The sequence below is a fragment of the Rutilus rutilus genome (genome assembly GCF_951802725.1).
Source record: "Rutilus rutilus genome assembly, chromosome: 25".
Taxonomy (NCBI): domain Eukaryota; kingdom Metazoa; phylum Chordata; class Actinopteri; order Cypriniformes; family Leuciscidae; genus Rutilus; species Rutilus rutilus.
This window is the reverse complement of record NC_140229.1, coordinates 5,437,757-5,458,835: the sequence shown is the minus strand read 5'-3', so window position 1 is coordinate 5,458,835 and position 21,079 is coordinate 5,437,757. Positions and strand designations below refer to the sequence as shown.

The window sequence follows — 21,079 nt, the reverse complement described above, 5'->3', positions numbered from 1 at the left end:
TTGGCAAAGAGACGGAGACACAGAAAAGACTGGTTAGTGTCACACAGGACAATGTGGTCCATTAGGAAGACCACACAGGGCTCCAGACACTTCTCCAGTGAGATAGACGCTATCAGAGTGAGTGACAGGTGCTGGTTTTTTGTCCCATCTCGTTCTCTGATAGTACAGATGAACAAGCCTCCCGACACGCTCCAACTGTTTATCATCAGACGGCTTGATTTCCTCTTACAGAGAACAGATGGCTTCCTCAACGGCTCTGTGCTCGCCAGTTTCCACTTTAGTTCTCAGCACAGACGCTTCGTGAGATCTGGGCCCGCGCTAGATTCGTCCTACAGAAGAAATAATGGGAAAACTAGCACTATCAATACCGTTAAAAATACATATTAATGCGATAGTGGTGGGATAGAATATACATACTGTACTGGTTATGCTTATCAGATTCAAATGCAGGCACATTTAAAAGTTTGGGGTCAGTAAGACTTTTTCTTTGAAAAGAAATTAATAAATGTATTCAGCAAAGATGCATTACAGTTTTTCTCGATTGCTTAAACACTATAACCAGGCTTTTGAACTAAAATTTCAAAACCATAACGCCATTTATCAAAAAGCACACCCATTTCCCTGAACTATAAACACTATTCCCTGTTTTGACACATGAGTCAAATTTGTTGAACTGTCACTGCAAAACTCTACACACAAATCCCTTCATTTCTCATTGCTTAGACCATGTTGTCATGTATAAAGCACTAGCATTCAAAATTGTTCACTCAAGTCAGCACAGCTTCAGCTCAGTTAGCACACAATTACCCAAGTGGAAACACTAAGAGTCAAAATTTAACACACATCAATCAGAACCTTCAATAGATATATAAAAGGGCCCAAATCAGTTAATTGTGTTTTGGAACAATGGATCCAGAAAGACATAAAGGAAGAGGGATAATAATGAGGAGGAGGATGGGCAAGGACAAGAAGACAAGCAGTCTCAGATGAAACTCAAGCCACTCTAGTTGCCCATGTCTTTGTCAATGGTATGACTATGAGGGAGGCTCGGCTACGAGTAAGGCCAAATTTGAGTCGCTTTACCGTCACCTCGAGAACCTTCAGGGAGGTGTGGTGGCAAACAAAATTCTATCACTGAATAAGAGACAAACATTTCCAATAGTCTTTGATGAGGTTTATTTTCTTGCAAGAAAAGGCCAGCAGTCGTACAGTCACACAGAGTGGCTGCAGAGTGTGACAGTGAAGGCATCCTTTCTCCTTTATAGTCTTGACTCCCAGAATGTTATCTTTCTAGGCAAATGATGGTATTTCAACCATATGTGGAATATTCTTAGACGTGTTCATCATATTGTATCCTTGAGTGGAGGCCCTCCTGTTACGTCCCAACACTCTTTACCATTTCAATACAATTCGAATTCCATATTAGAATATGGTTTGTGTGTGCTCTTTTACTGTCATATGTTGGTCACACACATCTTACTGTAAGTAAATATAAAAAAAAAATGTAGAGGAGAGAGTAAAAAAAAGAGTAAAAAAAAAAAAAGAGTAAAACAGGAAAAAAAAAATGTGTGTGTTTTTTGTGTATGAATAAAAATGTGCCAATGTATCCACTGGTTGTGTCTTTGGTGTTCATCATGTGAAAAGGTTTGTGATGGGGGAACCACAAGCAACATAACTTACCAGTTTTGGAAATATTGTTTTGAATTTATTGCACCAGTGTGTTAGACTATGTTGTAGTGTGTGTGATTTTGAGGGCTTGTGTGTCCTGTTTGAGGGCAAAGTTTGGTTTTTCAGCAAGAGTGAATGGTTTTGAGTGTAGAGCTTCATTTTGACCTGAAAATAGGATGTTTGGGGAATTGGGTGAGACGTTATGGATTTGTGTTTATAGTTTTGAGAATACGAGGCATAGTTTCAAGAAATGTGTTTAAGCAATCGAGAAAAACTGTAAATTGATTCAAAGTGACGATAAGATTATAATATTACAAAATATCACAATTTCCACAAAAATATTAGGCAGCACAACTGTTTTCAATGTTGATATAAATAAGAAATGTTTCTTGAGCATCAAATCATCCATTTTGAAGGATGGATCATGTGACACTGAAGACTGGAGTAATTCAGATTTGATTCAAATTTTTAAATATATGAAAATAGACAATATTTATCAATATTACTATTTTTTATTGTATTATTGATTACATAAATGCAGCTTTTGGTGAGCATTAGAGACCACTTTCAAAAAATATATTTTTTTAATATTTTGTGTATTTAAAAGAAAGTACCACAAGTATAGATATAAAATATAAATCTGAATTGAAATTATTTCATTATGTGAGAAGAAAAAGGGTGGAGATTGATATTAGAGTTTAGCTGTCATTGTACAACATTTTCTGAATACACAATCCTGCGATTGACCAATCACGATCAAGTATTCCAGAGTGCCACGTAATAAAGGATATAACATATGACAGACATTTTCCATTGTATTTTGTCAGCTAGCATTTGTCAAACTTCATTCACAGTAAGACTTGCTAATGTCATCCTCAATCCATTATGAAGTTTATACTGGCCTCAGCTGTCTGCAACGTATTCATGTAGGAATGCTTGGAAGTGCAGGCTAGCATGTCAGCAATGTGTAGCGGGACTTTGAAGCGTCAGCCTGGGTCAACATAAACAACAGGTACTGCAGTAACAAACCTCAGAAACAGGTGGTCCGGTCATGAGTGAACCAATACGTGCTGGTGGCCGCAAGAAATGTTTCCGCTCAAGGACTGGATCGATGTGATCAATAGCTTTTGACATTTTGACATTTTCTGAAGGAAAAAAACAAAAACATAAGCATGTTAATCTGCTGGATATTTTGGATGGATATTTTGAGTTAATGCATTAGTTAACATGAACCAGCTATGAGCAATATATTTTCCAGCATTTATTCATCTTTGTTAATGTAAACAATTATTCATTGTTTGTTCACAGTGCATTAACTAAAGCTAATAGATAGCCTACAACGTAACAAATTAGAAAATGTAGGAATTAACATTAACTAGTTAGTTCATGTTAACTAATGTACACTGCCCAGCCAAAACATAAAGTCACTGTTTGGATTTCAATAAGCAAATGCGATTTTTGACGATTTTTGCGTCATCGGAGGATTTTTTCCAGACAAAAAATACATAAATCTCTCGTCTCAGGGGGATATGAGGGAGGAAAGCATGGTAATTCGAAAATACTACAGGTTTTCTACTGATACAAAGCTTAATGCTAAATCCTGAAGCATCCCTTTAAGAGTCTATGATTGGATTGGAATAAATTGATGAACCTTTTGATCATCACAACATTTATTTCCATCAAGAGGTTCGTCCATTTTTGGTCAAGATCTTGTACTGACAATGCAAGAGTCCAGCACTGTGTAAAGTCTCCTCCAGCACATCCCAAAGACTTTCAATGAATTTACGCTCTGGACTCAGAGGAGACGATTCATGTGTGAAAATGATTCTTCATGATCCTCACAACCATTCTTTCACAATCTGAGCCTGATGAATCTTGACATTGTCATCCTGGAATATGGCCATGATGTGTCTCATACATGGTTGTTTAAGAAATGAAAAGCTGCACACTCCATCAATGAGGGTTAGAAGAACTTCTGCCAAACATAAAACATGCTAGAAACTATTGCTATTGAAATCCAAAGAGCGACTTGACTTTTTTTTTTTTTTTTCGGGCAGTGCATGTAGCTAACTAATGTTATCAAATGAAACCGTATTTAAAAAATGTATTTAATTTTTCAATATTAATATTTATTTTTAAATATCTGTTCGTTTTTTTTTTTTTTTTTTTCACACAATGAAAGTCAATGTGTGTTTGGACCTCAACGATCTAAAACTATCTGTCCACAGACGAAAGTCAGTCGTACAGGTTTTGAACGACATGACAGTGAGTAAATGATTAGGTGAACTATTTTTATCTCACATCAAGCTAAATATACCAAATTTGACTGTTAATGTTCCATCAGGACTTTTAAATATTAAAGGACGATCATTATAATGCAATTCTGAACCCGGTACCGGGTTTATGATTTTATTAAACTAAATAAATATAATAATTATAATAATAATAATAACAACTAATATAAATGACATATTTTTACTTTTTTATTTGTAAAGTTGACGTTTAATTTGTTTAAAGTAATGAATTATTATTATTATTATTTATATAATAAGTAAATAAAATCTTGCTAACTATAAAAAGTCTCCTTTGCTCGCCACCATGTTGTTGGCCTTGCTTATAATGTGACGTAAAATATGTGAGGTCAAAGGTTTTGAAAAATCCCTAAGTATAAGCAATAACAATAGTGACGCAAGTATTAGCAAACCACTGTTCCCAAACAATCGCACCTGATATTTCCACAGATATGGTTTGGCATCTTTAAAATCTGGAACTTGAGAGTGGAAACCGCTCCGGACATCTTTGGAGAGCAGACGACAGTCATTGGCATGTCAAAGGGCCAAGTGTTCACATATGGTCACATAGCTGAACTAATGGCTGACAGGCCTCAGCAAGGGCATTAAAGTGACCCTGCCTCCAGGACAACACAAGCACGGACCAGCGCTCTGTAAACACGCATCCAGAAACCTGTAAACATGCGATTAGGCCATTAATGTTGCACAATGGCCTACTTACTCCTCTGTTCACATTTGATATCTCAACCGCAATATAAACAGGTTTTTCTCTATTCCAAAGAACTTGTAGATTTAAACGACACAATCAGAAAGTCTGCAATTAAAGAAAACATAAATGTACACTGAGAAATTGTTTGGTGTAGGATTTACTTTGGATCACTTTTCACTCAGAAATGGCTAATTTTACATTTACAATTTACGACTTCAAAGAAATCATTTTTTAAAGTGTACAAACCATTCATGTCCATATAGCACAAACGTACAGGATGAGTTGCACATCAAAGTTGAATAAGCACTATGGGACTGTTTCAATAGTTAAACCTCAAGTTTTGCAAGTTCCCAGCATGCATTGCAGCTTGAAATATTTATGTGGTCACTATTATTTAAAAAATTATCATTGCTTTACATCTATGCTGCTGCTGTTCATATTTTTACTGCATTTAGATATTTGAGATTGGTGTTTATATGCATCTAATCGCAACTCTAAGGTTTAATATATTTACCTGAAAGGTTAAACAATCATTATTTGCCTTGACAAGAATTTATAGTCATTAGTTGAGTTAACTTAACAAATTGACTGTAAAACGTTGTAAAAAGTTAGGTCAGCTTTTTTTCTTTGGTTTTACAGTGTTGTTATCTGAGGCATAACATCTCAATTGTAGCAAAAGCTAACAAACCTGTGGGAAATCCTTCACGGATCTGACAGTGTGAGAAAGTTCGCGCACAGATTTGAAGCAGACAGCTTACAATGGACCTTATCTGTATTGAGTGTTTATGATAGATAAGGTTTGGGGGAAAGCCTGCCTTCAGTGACAGCCATCAGACGCTCACAGTGTTCTGATAGAGAGCCTGGACACATCTTGAGATTGTTAACAAATAGACTGCTTCATACAGATAAGCTCGACAGAGATTCAGTACAATCGAAGGGACGTTTTTCGACATACGAGACTATTTGAATACGCTATAAGAACAGCTTTGTTTGGTTTGCGTTCCAAGCCTGACCATTTCATAATCAGCTTGTATCATCATCAGCTTGGCCCTGAATTCGTTTTTTTTTTTGTCATAAGCATGCAATATTTGTTTTCTATTTAACTATTAACTATTTAAATCTCTGTCACGGTAAGGGCAAGATTTGAATAATTCAAATGCATTTGTACAGTACACGTAAATGAAGGGAGAAAGACATAGTGAGGCTTTCATTTGAGATGGAACATTTTCATTTAGCCTGATATACAGTATTTTCTTTTGTTTTGAATGTTCCGCTCTAAAATTGGAAGTCAAAGAAGAAGTAATTATCCTCTAAATTGAGCCATTTCGCATAATTATTTCTTGGAATGCAATGTTTTTTACCGAGCTACAAAGAACATTGAAACTTGCCATTTTATATGCCGTTTGTGTCGCATAATGGGTTTTCCCATCAGCTCCAGACTGCGCTGGTTAATTTGGGAAGAGGTCTTGTTCCCTCTGAGAGCACAATTTAATGAGGGATATCATCCAACTGAGAGACGTTACATTTATTTATATATTTTATATTTATTAATGTATTTGTCTTTCAAGATTTCAAATTGCATACATTTGATATAGATGAAGGAGGAATGATGGCTGTAATTTTGGTAATCAAATAAAAGATTGTATTGATACATACAAGGAATATTTATATTTTCTATATTTAACCTGTTGTTAATGTAGAATATATTACAATTACAACCAGTAACACACGTATATATATATATATATACACACACACACACATATGTGCACACACATATATGCACACACACACACACACATATATATATACACACACACACACACACACACACACACACACACACACACACACATATATATATATATATATATATATATATATATATTATATACACACACACACACATATATATATTATATATACACACACATATATACACACACACACACACACACACACACACACACATATATATATATATATATATATACACACACACACACACACACACACATATATATACACACACACACACACATATATATATATATATATATATACACACACACACACACACATATATATATACACACACATATTTATACACACACACACACACACAAATGCAAAAGTACACATCAATAAAATGTCATAAAATTCTATATTAAAATTATAAATAAAATTAGAGAAAAAAATACTACATAAAATCTATGTATTATATATATGCACACAAATTATTAAATGTTTAACATGTAATATAAATATCATGCTATCATCCAATATACCTTAACAACCACCTACAACATATTCACAAGTGCTGTTTGTAATCACTCTAAACAAATGTGATTCTTAAATTGAATCCATAAAATTGAGATTATACACCAACTAAGTAACTAATGGGTCTTTATGCCTCTTTTTAATCTGTCTGTGACCTTTTAAAGTTCATGTAGCTCATAACAGAGAGCACTTAAGACTTAGTTGCTCCCCAGTTGACCAGTTCAGCCATATGAGTGTGAAGAGAATTATGACCCATTTTATGGGGCAAGTTAGTTACTCCTTTGTTTATAACTGAATGCGACTAGTGTTGTGAGAACAGTGTAGCAAATGTAAAATTTATGTACAGCCTCGGGCAATGGTGATTTTTTTTTTCCCAGTGTTGCGTCAGTGAGTTGATCTTTGCATTCCTAGTCTTATCTGTAAATCTTTACGTAGCCGCAAACCACAACCCTGGCACATACGTGAACAAGCTTCACATCGTGGAAGCCTTGTTCTGCAGGTCACATGATCGTGAGCAAAGGGACGATCTGAATAAAGGGTGACCTCTACTGAAAGAGAAACATGACTGACATCACCCAACTATGTAAGGTCAAAGGTCACAACTGGAGTGATACACAATGACCCCATGAAGTATCTGGACACTTAAGCCACAAAATACATAAATGTCATTGCATTAGAAATCTCAAATCAAATCCATCTGCAAAGAAATGCTTTTCTGAAAACTATAACTTTACTTCTATTACCATATTTGAGCAACAGGTCAAAAAGTTCCTCTAAAGTGCAGCCTTGGTGAACAGAAGAGACTGCTTTCAAAAACATTTTTAAAATCTTACCAACTCCAAACTTTAACAATAGTGTACTTGTCTAAACACTTTAGGGGTCATTGAGTGCACATTCAATTCACCAGGTCATCTAGTCTTATAGTGCAAAACAAAACAGTTTTGATCTACTGTAAAACACCCATTTGGGAATAGCCAAATTTCCATCATAAAAAAAAAACGTAGATATTGTGGAACAGATTCCATGTTGGCCATTTTAAATTGGCAGACAATAGCATGGCAGGGTTTGTATGAGTTAATGCACTCTAAAAGCCCCAGTGGGAGAGTTGTTATTCAGCCGATGGGAGCCGTTTCTGTAGCTGAAAATTTTGTGAAACGGTGCCCGCTCCTTTGGTTCCTCACAGCAAGACAGCCGTCTATATAATGGGCGGCGATTGTTCTCAAGACAATACGGCTTTTTAAAGGGTGCCACCGCGATGGTAAGTATATATATGAAATATTGTTATCCTGGCTCAGAGAAATCAGAGCGGTCAGGCTGTCTAACCACAGTCACGCAGTGGCGCCACAATCCCGTGGACAGCTTCCACGCTTGTGCCGCTCGAGAACAGCGCCCACGGGTGTCTGGATGGTGAACCTGAGCAATAATCTATTACAAAATCATTTCTTCTTTCTCAAAGTGACATTTCAAGGTGGACAATTGGTTCCTCAAAAGTGACGGAAAGGAAAAAGTTGAGAATCTTTTGTACATGACTGGTCAGTCTCTTAAAGTCAACATGAAACGCTCAGAGCACATTATTTGACGTATTTCTAAAAATAATGATAAAAGACTAAAGATCCTATGGTAATAACCTGTTAATCGGTTAATGGTCAGATCTCTTACTCTATACGGTGAAAAACTGTAATAGGTCAAATGGGACATTTCATGTAATTTTACAATAAAATATTGTTAAATGTACAGATTTTGGAAGTCAGCTTATAATTAGAAATAAAAATTACACCCTATTGTAATTGTTAGTTTTCTTATTATTATTCCTCCCAATGGAAGTCTATGGCAGCCCTATGAACGGAATATAGAAAAATGCTGAAAATTGGCACACTTGTAGTGATGTAATGAATAGTGACCAACTTTTTTGAGATCTGAAAAATTTATTTTTACTTATAACTTTTGAACAGTTTGTCAGAATTATGATCTTGGTGTCTATGGCTTCCTTAGGTTAAACCGAATCCGTGGATACCGATTTTGCCAGGATTGGACCAACCACCAGTCATTCTGACACCATTTTGAAATTTGCCAAAAATTGCAATATCTTTTACACGATTTGACATATAATCCCCAAATTTGGTAGGGTTCATTGACAGCATGAACACAGCGCCACGTAGTGTTCCAGATATATACGTTTTTTTGCAAAAAAAATGAGCAAAACTGTCCAAAAGTTGTTTTCTCTGTCACCACGTTTCTTGTTTTATGCCGGTTCCGACTGTATCTCATTTGTAATTTTCCATCAATGTGCCTGTCCGCCATATTGATTTAAAAAAAAATAAAAAAAATTACACTTTGCCTGGGTCTTCTGTGGACATTTTCATGGCAAGAAAATTTATGATAAAACTATATCCAGGTTTTACAATCTTTTTATGCTAAAAACTCCATATTTATGCAAAAAAAAGAAAAGAAAAAACACCATAAGTAAATGAAAAAACTTTTCGCTGCCACTCCTATAGATTTTGTCCAATTTGGTCAAAAATCGGATCAGATAATATATATATATATATATATATATATATATATATATATATATATATATATATATATATATATATATATATATACCTCTCCAGAGTTAACAGTGCCTGTTAACTATATGCTAGTTAGCTTAGCATATAAACAAATAGCATGCTAATCAGAGGCCATTCTTTCTTTAAAAGTAACGAATCTTATGTCTAAAAATATTCATTGTGTTGATGGTTTTGTGTTTGTATGACACCGTCCACCTTCTTTATTTTAGTATTTACTAAATAAAAAATTGGTTCTCTCTTTACCACCCGTGTTTTTAAAGTGGTTGTCCGTGTGTGATTCATTTGAGTAATTTGGTATATTAACATTATTTCAGTTAATATAGTATTTTACAGTAAATTGTATGTATGTATATATGTGCCTGTATTTTTGTATATTTGTATTTACGTTTGTTTCTTGTGGTGGGGATTTTCACTACGGGGAGTAAATGTGTAAACTACCTAGATAACTCAGTATATTGGGTAGGTTAAAGAAAAACTACAACTCCCACCATTGGACTACAACTTCCCTACCTGGCTTTCACAGGTGTGGTAATCACTGTTGATTGTCCTGATGTGTTTGAACACAGTTAAGTTGATTGCTACATTCATTGTTTGTATGCCCCGAGGATGGTCTTTTGACCGAAAGCTTGGTCATTAAATTTGCTTAAAGGATTCAAGTGTGCAGACAGTCTATTTTTTTAGATCTACAGTAAATTTAAGGTAAATCTGTAAAACTTAAACATTGCTACCATATTTTCTACAGTATGATAAAGTTCTGGCAACCACATCTGCCTTTTTTTTACCATAAATTTCACAGAGAAAAGTGGGCGTCACGGAGTCAGCCAACAAGGAAAGTTGTTTTTAGAGGGGGAGCAAGTGAGAGATTATGAAGAAAAATCTCTATTTTCTTTGGAAAAAACATGCATAATCATTTACAACAAGACCAGGAGTGTGTATTAAGACCGTAAACAAGGTCAATTTCAGTTTGACTTTTAGCATACTCTGGTGTGCACTATTTCTGGCTTTAATACACATTTCTTGGCCTCAAAATGGCGGCAAACACTTTCAATTCACCAGGCCAAACGCATGATATTAAAATGGGTCAGCTGCCCTGCCTGAATATGACATCTTTCAAACCCCAAAATGTCGCAGTGCTCCTGTTTTTCGCATCAAGACTTCCCCCTTCAGACCACCAGCACCCCGAAGAGAAACCACTTGAGGGAGCGGGACCGGCCTGTAACCAGGAAGAACAGGGCGGCTGTTTATTTCTGGTGCATCTCTACCGAATGACTCACAAGTTGGCTGCAAAACCAGTTCAGTCTCCAACAGCTGAGCATGTGCCAGCTCCAAAGGCATATAACTTGTGCGCTGCCCACCCGCTCCGCTTTACCCCCGTCTCAATCGCAACGCTCGTCATCTGCCTATTTTCTCCTGCGTTTAATCCCCCTGTAATCATCAGATGCAGCGTTTTACAATCAACATTGGATCTGACCTTGAGCAGGTTTAGAAACGGCCAGACACATTAGTGGATGGGTACGAGGCCGGGCATGGAAGAGAGAGAGAGAGATTAAGTATAAGTGGGCGGCTCTCTGCTTCACTGGAGTCGAAACACACATTCGATGTCCCTATTATAGAAGACAGTGAGCCACCAAATACAAACAAGCACTGCAAAGCGAAACAAATCCACATTAATAGTAGCATCATTAAGGATGTATAAAGTATTTACAGTATGAGGACTATTTCAAAGTATTAATCAACTAAAAGACAAAACTTTTTTTTTTTTTTTCATGCTTGTCTAAGTGGGAATATACATTTACCCATTAAAACATAATTCGTACCAAATTTGTCACGTGGGCAGTCAATCTAGGACTTGACGGAGATGCACTTTTAAGATCTTTCTTATGTACACTACCTTTTGAAAGTTTGGGGTCAGTAAGATTTGAAAGCTAGCTAAAGACAAACATTAGTTAAAGTAGTCATGTACATTGTTTTCTGTATCATACTAGAAATAAACTTGCAAAAACAATAAATTAAGCTGCAACTACTAGAATAATAGTGTGTGTCATTCACATTTAATCTCACAAATGCAACATGTCAGGCCCTCCAAATTCATCCTTATTTTAGGCTTGACCCTCTACATAGAAAGCAACACACCATGTATGGAATATGTTATTCACTGAGATCTGAAGCATCATCTGGATTGCAACTGTGACATGGACAAAAAGTTGAAATATTTCCGATCAGCATACTTGGTGACTCAACTACAAATAAAGTAATGATTTATCTGAGCGGGAATATAGATAAACATTTTCCCATAAAACACAGCCATGTGGGCAGTCATATGGAGACGCACTTTCAACTAGATATATTGAAATGTATCATGTACACTACCTTTCGAAAGTTTGGGGTCAGATTTAAAAAAAAATATATAATTATTATATATACTTTATTCAGCGAGGACGCATTCAATTGATCAAAAGTGACAATTAAAAGACATTTAATGTTACAAATAAAATGGTTGTGTACCATTTTTATTCTTTAAAAAAAAGAGCTAATTGTACACACACACACACACACACACACACACACACACACACACACACACACACACACACACCCTCTGATTAACCCCTAGTAGTTTTCATTGAACCAAGTGCAAAAAAAAAGGACAAAAAAAAGGAACTCTGTGGTAGGCTAACATTAGATGACTTAAAATAGTAGCATGCACATGATCTTAAATATTCAAACATGAGATTACGCTATTTTGAACATTTGAATTAAGTTCAAATAAAAACAAGGCTTTATAAAATAATAAAAGGCTATATAACCATTTTGGACATATTTAATATGATCAACCTGGTTGTTTATCATCTCATCGACTTTTCTGTAGCCTATCATAGGTGCTAATGAGCAGCGCACCTAACTCTTGCAAGACTGCATTCACTCAACAGCCAAACCAACCAACAAAAATGAAGACGCAGCTTTGACGGTCTCACAAATTCCCCCCCAAAAAGCCCCCCGTGGGCAAGCCCTGGTTCGTGGGAACCGCTGAGGTGACAGATCCCGGCATCTCTTCCCATAGAGCTCAGGGACAGAAGACATCACTTATCCTGACCTACAGTCAAGTTAGACATGATGAGCTGCTTCCAGCAGTCAGCTGACCCTCTGTGGACCAATCCGAGCAAAAGAAATCCCATGCTGGAGGTCATGGAAAACCTCTCCCTGAGAGGTCCAGATTTACTTACTCAGCAGAACACATAAAACTGTTCTTGGACAACGCGTAACGAGGAAGACGGACATCACCAGGCCAACATGTCACCCTCAAAAATGCATTTTTCTTCTCCTGGGGGAAATTTGTGGCTCGGAACAGTTCATATGCGTTTCTAAAACGGATGAGCTTGTGTTTGAGCGATAGTAATTGGATCGTATACACTCTAAAAATAAACTTAAAATGGATGGATACGCCAGTCTTTTTAACAAATGTTTCCCTCCAAGTTTAAATTACCGTGTGTGAGGGAAATGTCTTAGAAGGTTTTGAAATTTGTACGAGTAGGCCATGATCGTGTGGCTACGACTTAAGATACACCAAAGTTAAATATGCTCCAAATTACAGTCGTTACGAGACCCTCAAAGCCAAAATTAAAGGGCGAACGCCCAGGCGGTACTATTGACTTCTTTATTGAATGGCTGCTCTGTATAATTAGCAAAGCAAACTAATCCATCTGATCTAAACCATCTGAGTGCATTGTGCTGTGATTCAGATGATGTTTCGTGATGGCACCTACTCTAGAATCAACCAGGAGTTTCGGCACAACAGAGCTTTGATGTCCGTCTGCGGTCCATTCAAGGTTTTTGGTTGGTTTCTAAGGCGAAACATTGATCTGACGGAGGATGCTGTCCCTGGAGACTCTTCTGACAGCTGAGAAGGAAGCCATTACTGCCACTACGGCCTGATGGTAATGACAGGATGACCTTTAACCTCAGGTTTCCCTCATCTAAAGCACGCCAGTGATTTTCAGAATATCGTATTACGACATTTAACCACATTTCGCCATCAGATGATTTCAGCAGATTAAATTGTTGCTGTTTTCAGTTCTATTTATAAACCCTTGTCTAAAAATATCTCAAAAGCTCAGAATTTTCTCAGTGTTTTTCCTATGTATGATTTCAGGAACCAGTCACTAATGTGAAACTAATGTACACACATACATACACACATACATACATATACACACATATATATATATATATATATATATATATACATATATATATACACATACACATACATACATACACACACACACACATATATATGTATACATACATATATATATATATATACATACATACATACACACATATATATATATATATATATATATATATATATATGTATGTATGTATATATATGTATATATATATATACACACATGTATATATGTATATGTATATATATATATGTATGTATATATATATGTGTGTGTGTGTGTGTGTGTGTATGTATACACACACACACATTATATAAACACAAATATATGTTAGATGAAATTAATCGATTTGAAAGCAATACACACACACATAATATTCATTATTTTATTATAATTCCATATAATTATAATAAAATAATTCATCTCAAAATTGTCCAAACAAATTGTGGGTAATATTCCAGGTTTTCAGACTTGGTACTTGCAAAACTGCATTGGTTATTGCTTCTCATAAATAATTGTGAAGATAGTTGAAAAATGTAATATGCACAAATACAAGACTTAAATCTTAGATATTTTAAGAATTATAATGCTCAGTTACATAGAAGAAAGTCATACACGTTTCAGGGTTAACTACTCCTTTAATTTCTAAAATGTCTCCATTGTCTCTTAACTAAAATAAGGATGCACTTTATTAATTTTAATCTCATTAAAATGTTCTGTAAATGTAAAAAAAAAAAAAATTCTTTAATATAGATAATACTGTCATGGGGGGGGGGGGGGGGGTGTCTTATTTATTTGATCCATTTTGACAGGCATTCATCAAATCATCTTGCTAAATTCTTTGGCCTGATTTGTTTTGTGTAGCAGAAAAAAAAAGAAAAAGAAATAAAAACACACACACGGCTTATATCCATCTTTGGTCTGCTGGCCCGTATCCATGACAACGGTTTCCGTGCTGATGTTCTGTGTAGGACTGTCCTTACCTCACGCTTCCAGACAGAGACACACTGACCAAATTATCCTCACAGCGGCACAGATACGCATGGAGTCATCGCTGTCAGCCTCTGTAGAGCTGCGGTCACATGTTTAATTTTGGATAGTGTTGTAAGAGGTGATGCTCAACACATTCAGCCATTTAAAGCTTTCCTGTCACCTCACCGTCACGTCGTTTTGACAGCTGAATCGATCCCACATAGGCAGACATCTGGCCAAGGAACAAAACTTTTGTAGATGAACCGGAGAGGCTAAAAGTTTACTTCACACACAAATTCTGCCACAGATGTGAACCAGTATGCAATTTGAGATTCGATTTTGTGTTGTATTCATAGGTTTCCTTGACTTTGCATGGATTCTGATGGAAAATATTTAAAAGTTATGGTCTTTTGGAGAAAAAATAAAATCTCTCTTTTTGAAAACCCAGCTTTTCTATGAATAATGTCTCCCTCTATTGGCTAAGACTGAATAATCCCCTTTTAAACCTTGTAAATCAACAAAATAACACGCCACTAAACTAAACAATAGGGAGGAAAGGGCAAAAAAAATAAAAAATCTTCAATGATACATCACAATAATTAAATTATGGATTAAATACATTCATAATCAGAATTTTAAACAACTATACAAAAGATCAGAATGAGCATTATACGATTCGGCTTTTATGAGGAATTACTTTACATTACATTATTTTATTAATATTTAAAATTATATATATATTTAATATAATCGTGCAACAAGTGACAAGGTGGAAAAGAATAGCAAACCTATGCGGTTTCAGAAAAATTGAGCTGCATTGCCTGGAATCAGTTCAAAATTGAATTAACAATGTAAAAACAGGATTGCAAAACAAATACGCTATCATAGAATAATATGATTATTAATGTAGTGGTGATTGTGAAGACCATTCTGTCCTTTAGTCAAAGAGACGAGCGAAAAATGATGTTTTACTGTGTATTTACAATAAATAGTACTTTGGAATGTTATTTCAGATGCAATCAACTACAATACAAACTATTAATATTAAAGACACATCTGCAATGATAAAATACAAAGTATCCCTATAAAAAAAATCAAACCAACCTATTCATGACCTGAAATGTTGTTCGTCCTTCACGGCCAGTTCAGTTCAAGCTTCTGTCCAAAATGTTAGCACCAATCGGACCTACCGTTCCATACATTTGAAAAGTGGTTTATTGTTCATAAGATCAGTTTGTCCGATGGATTGGATCTTTGCAGAACATCACCAAACGGTTTCATTGAGTCACAGCTGCTCACGAGTCTCCGGTCATGATGGAGATGAACTCCTCTTGATTAACTGAAAGACAGTACAAGAACAAAATGTGATCACTTAAATTCACTTTGCTTTTAACCTACTTATTCACAGCACGGACAATTAATATTTTGCTGATTAAATTACATATCATATAACTCTTCACAACGCCAAAGGACACACAAACAGCTTTCAACGCAGCCTTCATTTCCACTGTTCCCATTTTTGTTGGCTGCAACACATTAATTTGCTGGGTCTTAATTGAGAAAAGCACTTTGGGCCAACTGGGAAAAGCACAGTAATTACTTCCATTCATCAGAGGCAATAAAAATAGCACTTTTTCCCTCTCCCTAGATAAAAATCCAGCAACTTACTCTCTCCGTCCCCATCGGTGTCAAATTCATCAATCATGGCTCGCAGGTCTTCGTCACTCATGTCTTCGCCCAGTTCACGAGCGACTCGCCGCAGGTTTCTCAGGCTTATCTTTCCGGTTTCATCATCATCGAACAGCTTAAACGCCTTCATTATTTCTTCTTTTGGGTCTCGCTCCAATATCATGTCCGTCACTTTAAGAAAATGACATTATTATGACAGAAGTATTCACACAAAGCAAGCAGAAGATTTATAATGTTACATACATAAATGTTACATTTATCTGCAATATCATTTTGCAGTCTATGCCTATTGATGAGTAGTGAACTCAACTTACCCACTTCTTTGAAATCTTCGAAAGTTATTTTCCCAGTTCCTTCTCTGTCATAGTCTTTTAAGATCTTTAACACATCTACTTTCTTCACCTCAAAACCCAGAGCTCTCATCGCTACCTGGAACACAAATGTTAAATATCAGCAATTTTTGAGCGACTATTGTTGATGTTTAAAGGTGCACTATGTAACTTTTTGTTCAAAATGAACTAAATTTACATAATAAGTCAATACACCATCAATCCTTCTTCCAAAACGTGTTTTTGTCTTACCCTGATTCACAATCACAATCTATTTTAGATCGAGCGGGATGTTTTTCCGCATGAAACTGCGCCCTTACGTCACTCGTCCCGTCCGTGAAAAGTCTCTCCGGCTACTTTGAAGCGTGTATGGTGTGGGAGTGGCATAAGTTAGTTGTCACATTGAGGGAGAAAGCTTGACATGGAGCACCTAAATCTCAAACCTCCAGTGAATCACCGTTTTTGTTTTTCTTAACGCCGAACAGACGAGAGTCTGCTGGACAAAACAGAGTGCGACAGAGCTCGTAACAAAACAAGAATCAACATGGGCTTGGCTTTTCAGAGATAGTGAGAACTGAAGGATTTGAAATGTTGTAAAAGTGACGTGGAGATTGGGTTTGTATTACTCAATAGGCGAGTAAGGTACTTTATTGAACAGATATATCGCCATATGTATACGTGAAGGGTCATTTCATTATGGTTGTTGTAGTGATGTGTGGGAATTTATTTTCAAGGAATTACGTGTCTATTAACGGGTAAAGCTACAGTAACGTCTTCAGCTAGTTGTCTTGAGACCCTTTCCATCTAAACTAATATCTCTTAAGCCTAGTAGTTGTTGAATGTTTTATGAGCAGTAGGAGAACCATATTCATCTGCACAGTCAGAGCCAAAGCACAACCAAAACAATGTTCTTCTGCAAAATACATGTAGTTTTGTTTTTTTAACCACAGGTTAATACAAAGAGTATCTTTAAGCGTTTGCTGAACAAAATTAAAATAAGATCTTACAGTTTACAGTCAACCTTATAACAAGTCAGAATACCACGGCCACTACAACCCTGTGCTATGTGCGCAAATTAATATAAATTAATGTATTAATGAAACTTGTTTTTCAAAATGTATCATCCTCTTTAATTGGTCTTATGGTTATGTATAAATAATTCACCTTTGGCTAAGCCCCGCCCCCCTTAGTTACTGTTGCTACGTCCGACAACTTCATCTGGGCAACACGGTGGCGGTAACGTTAGTCACCTTCAAAACTACCACAACAGCGTGTCTGTAACATTAACGTTAGGTGTTTGTATCTTGAATAACAAAGTTAGCTAACATCCAGCCGCTAGTCAAAACATACAATCCTGACTTACGTGATAACTAAACTATCGCTAAGCTTGCTTGCTAGCACCTTGATTCTTCTTTAATTAGGGTAGAGAACCGAAATCATAACCTAAAACAGCATAAAACTGTCTAACTAGTATAACTTCACAGTAAGGTTAAAAGCAAAATTTACCACAAAAGTGTACTTGTTGATCCTTGAAGGGTTTAGCTGACTGTGAGGACGTCCACAAAGTTTAATCCAAAAAGATGACACTTGTCAGGATTTGACTTAGGTTTTGGGAAGGGAAAAAAAGGACACCCCCCTCTCCAACCTCTCTGGGAAACGCGTATCTGTGTTATAAATGCCCCAGGCACAACGTTTAACCATATTTTTGATAAAACTACGACGGTAATAGCCTGCCGAGACCAAAAATATGAGACGCCTGTGTTAAAGTCAATGGAGCGCTGTGAAAAAGTGTCGGACCTCTGTGGGAGCTCGTTCTTGGCTGCGCTGTGATTGGTCAATCTACATTCTAGGGTGTGGCTTAGCCAAAGGCGAATTGTAAAATTGCTATAAAAAGTGGGATTTAGTGACTGTATCAGAAACTTTTAATGAGTGAGTTAATCAAAATATTGATACGAACTATTTACATAATTGTTATTTCACATAAAATTCTTTTTTGATTGGTATATCTTCTTTATTTGCAAATTGTATTACTGTTAACATTAAAAAAAGAGATTTGAACTTTTAAATAGATGACCGTTCTGAATATAATGAATAGCCATTTTTGAAATGAGAACTTTACCTTTAACTCATGATAATCTATTTCTTTATCCTTGTCTGTGTCAAAGAGCTCGAACGCCTCCTTGATCTCATCCTTCTGCTCCTCTGTAAGTTCTCTCCTTTTCTTCTTTTTGCTCTTATCAGCAGTTAGTTCAGTCCTAAGGGCACAAGTATGGAAATCAATCATGTGATTCATTCTGATCTTCCATTAATTTAGATATCATTCAATCAAATACACACTTGCTACTTGCCTCACTCAGCTAGACAGTATTTTGAGGTCTCATAGAACATGTAAGTTATATGATAATGTACAAAACTGCTGACTTGACAGGCAGGTAATCAGGATTTGATTGTCTGTATGAATATGTGATTCATATTGCAATAAAATGAAGAACATGCGTGCTGTTGCTCTTGTTTAATACGTATAGACATTTTATCATTATTATGAATCACTAGTATTACTATTAATATTACATAAAAATGTGTCAGCGATTCGCATGCACCGGCTAGCAATGCTCAACACACCAGAAGCTGGTCTCTAAACCAACAGCTAGCGACTAAACACCTCATAATTACCTCAGAGACAGACTCATTTTTGCAGTTTAGCAATAAATTTGCTGATACTGAAACCCAAATCCGTCCAACAAGATTAGAGTTCGGCTTCAACAGTCCTGCTAATCCCGAACACAGACGACAAGCAAAGCGCGTTGCTAGTTGATTGTCAAGGTAACGTTTCCGATTGGCTGCTGCTGTCTGAGCGTCAGGATGACGATACTTGTGATTGGTTGTTTGGGAACAGATTTGCGTTTGAGCCTGTTTGATTGGCGGACTGGGACTGGGACTGGGCGGTCTTAATGATGGCGGTCAAGACGGCGGCGCATTCATGAAAATTTAAATGTGTGGTAATATTGGACACATTTAGATTATTAGATTGTGTTTATTGTGAATCGGTAACTAATTAACATGTATTTATATATCTGACATGATGTAATATAATATAGGGCAATAGTAATAGTTTAGATACTGAAGTGTACTGTTGTTACCAAACATAAATTGTTATAATATAAGCAATACTGATTTTAAATGAAATTAAATGATTATACACGAGTATATTTAATGAAATATTATATATAATTGTTGCTGTTAATATTATTATTTTATGTTTTATGATAAAAATTAATGTATAAATGTCAATAAATAGGAATTGTTGGAATATTTAAAAGGATATTCACCCAAAAATGAAAATTCTATCATAATTTACTCACCCTCAAGTTGTTCCAACCCTGTTTGAATTTCTTTCTTTTGATAAACACAAAAGAAGATATTTTGAAGAATATGGTTAACCAAACAGTTGATTCCATAGTATGGGGGAAATTTTGTTTCTGACATTCTTCAAAATATCTTCTTTTGTGTTCAGCAGAAGAAATTTATACAGATTTAAAGGAACTTGAGGATGAGTAAATCATTTTTGGGTGACTATCCCTTTAAATAATCAGATACTAAAACTCTGGTGATGTATAAGGGTGCATTTTGTTTCATTTTTTATTTCTGTTGCTGTTCATAAACATTATTATTATTGATAATATTTAACAACAAATTGTTTAACACATTAAAATAAGTTTTTATTCCTCAATTTAGTAATTGCAGTCAACCACCAATAGAGGACGCCCTACACCATGACAACACTGACATGTATCCTTTCTAAATTCAGCTTAAACTGCAACAGGAAATACAAGAAACTCTTTTAAGACTTTGGACAAAAAAAAATTGTGCAATTAATTTAATATCATAGTATTCTCTTGTTGTAAAATCAAGATCGTGGCAATATCTTTACAGCACATTTAGGAGAGTTAAATGGGTGGCTCCCAAACCACTTCCTCTGATGAGCACAAAATGTGCCTCTGGTCTCACGAGGCTGTTGTGGGTTCAAGCATGAAAGGTCTTAAGGTCACGAAACCACACCCTAGGCTCAGTCCCGGAGAAAAGTAAACAGATTAATCCTGTGAGGTGCATTGGCTGTTCTGATAAATGTTAAAGAATAAGGTTAAAGTGTTAACTTTAACTTGCATAATGACTGTATACTTTTTTTCCAGGACAAACAAATGCACCAATTTGGCCAGGTTTACTTGTATTAGTGCCTGTGCAAAAAAAGAAAAAGAAAAAAACCTAGCACAACATTTTATCATTAAAGTCCCCATGAAATCAAAATAAAAAATTTTTTTTTTGCTTTTAGTGTGAATATGTTAGCATTGCTGTTAGGCTATCTATAAGCTAGTGTGCT

The 21,079-nt window shown here is 35.8% G+C and overlaps 1 protein-coding gene across 1 annotated transcript; it reads right to left on the bottom strand.

The window, feature by feature from the left end:
- Nucleotides 1-15,631: 15,631 nt before the first annotated feature.
- On the bottom strand, nucleotides 15,632-19,560 carry cetn3 (centrin 3). Its single transcript, XM_084400260.1, has 5 exons — nucleotides 19,375-19,560; nucleotides 18,821-18,956; nucleotides 16,687-16,801; nucleotides 16,352-16,543; nucleotides 15,632-16,022 (listed from the first exon to the last, which is right to left on the bottom strand). The coding sequence occupies exons 1-5, from the start codon at nucleotides 19,389-19,391 to the stop codon at nucleotides 15,979-15,981; spliced, it is 504 nt and encodes a 167-aa protein (XP_084256386.1). The 5' UTR covers nucleotides 19,392-19,560; the 3' UTR covers nucleotides 15,632-15,978.
- Nucleotides 19,561-21,079: the final 1,519 nt, after the last annotated feature.

What these genes read in the sequence shown, in the direction of transcription:
- cetn3 (XM_084400260.1), bottom strand. An exon ending in TAGATTATCATGAGTTAAAG is followed by an intron (nt 16,802 to 18,820) that starts GTAAAGTTCTCA and finishes TTTGTGTTCCAG; the next exon opens with GTAGCGATGAGAGCTCTGGG. An exon ending in CACCGATGGGGACGGAGAGA is followed by an intron (nt 16,023 to 16,351) that starts GTAAGTTGCTGG and finishes ACTGTCTTTCAG; the next exon opens with TTAATCAAGAGGAGTTCATC.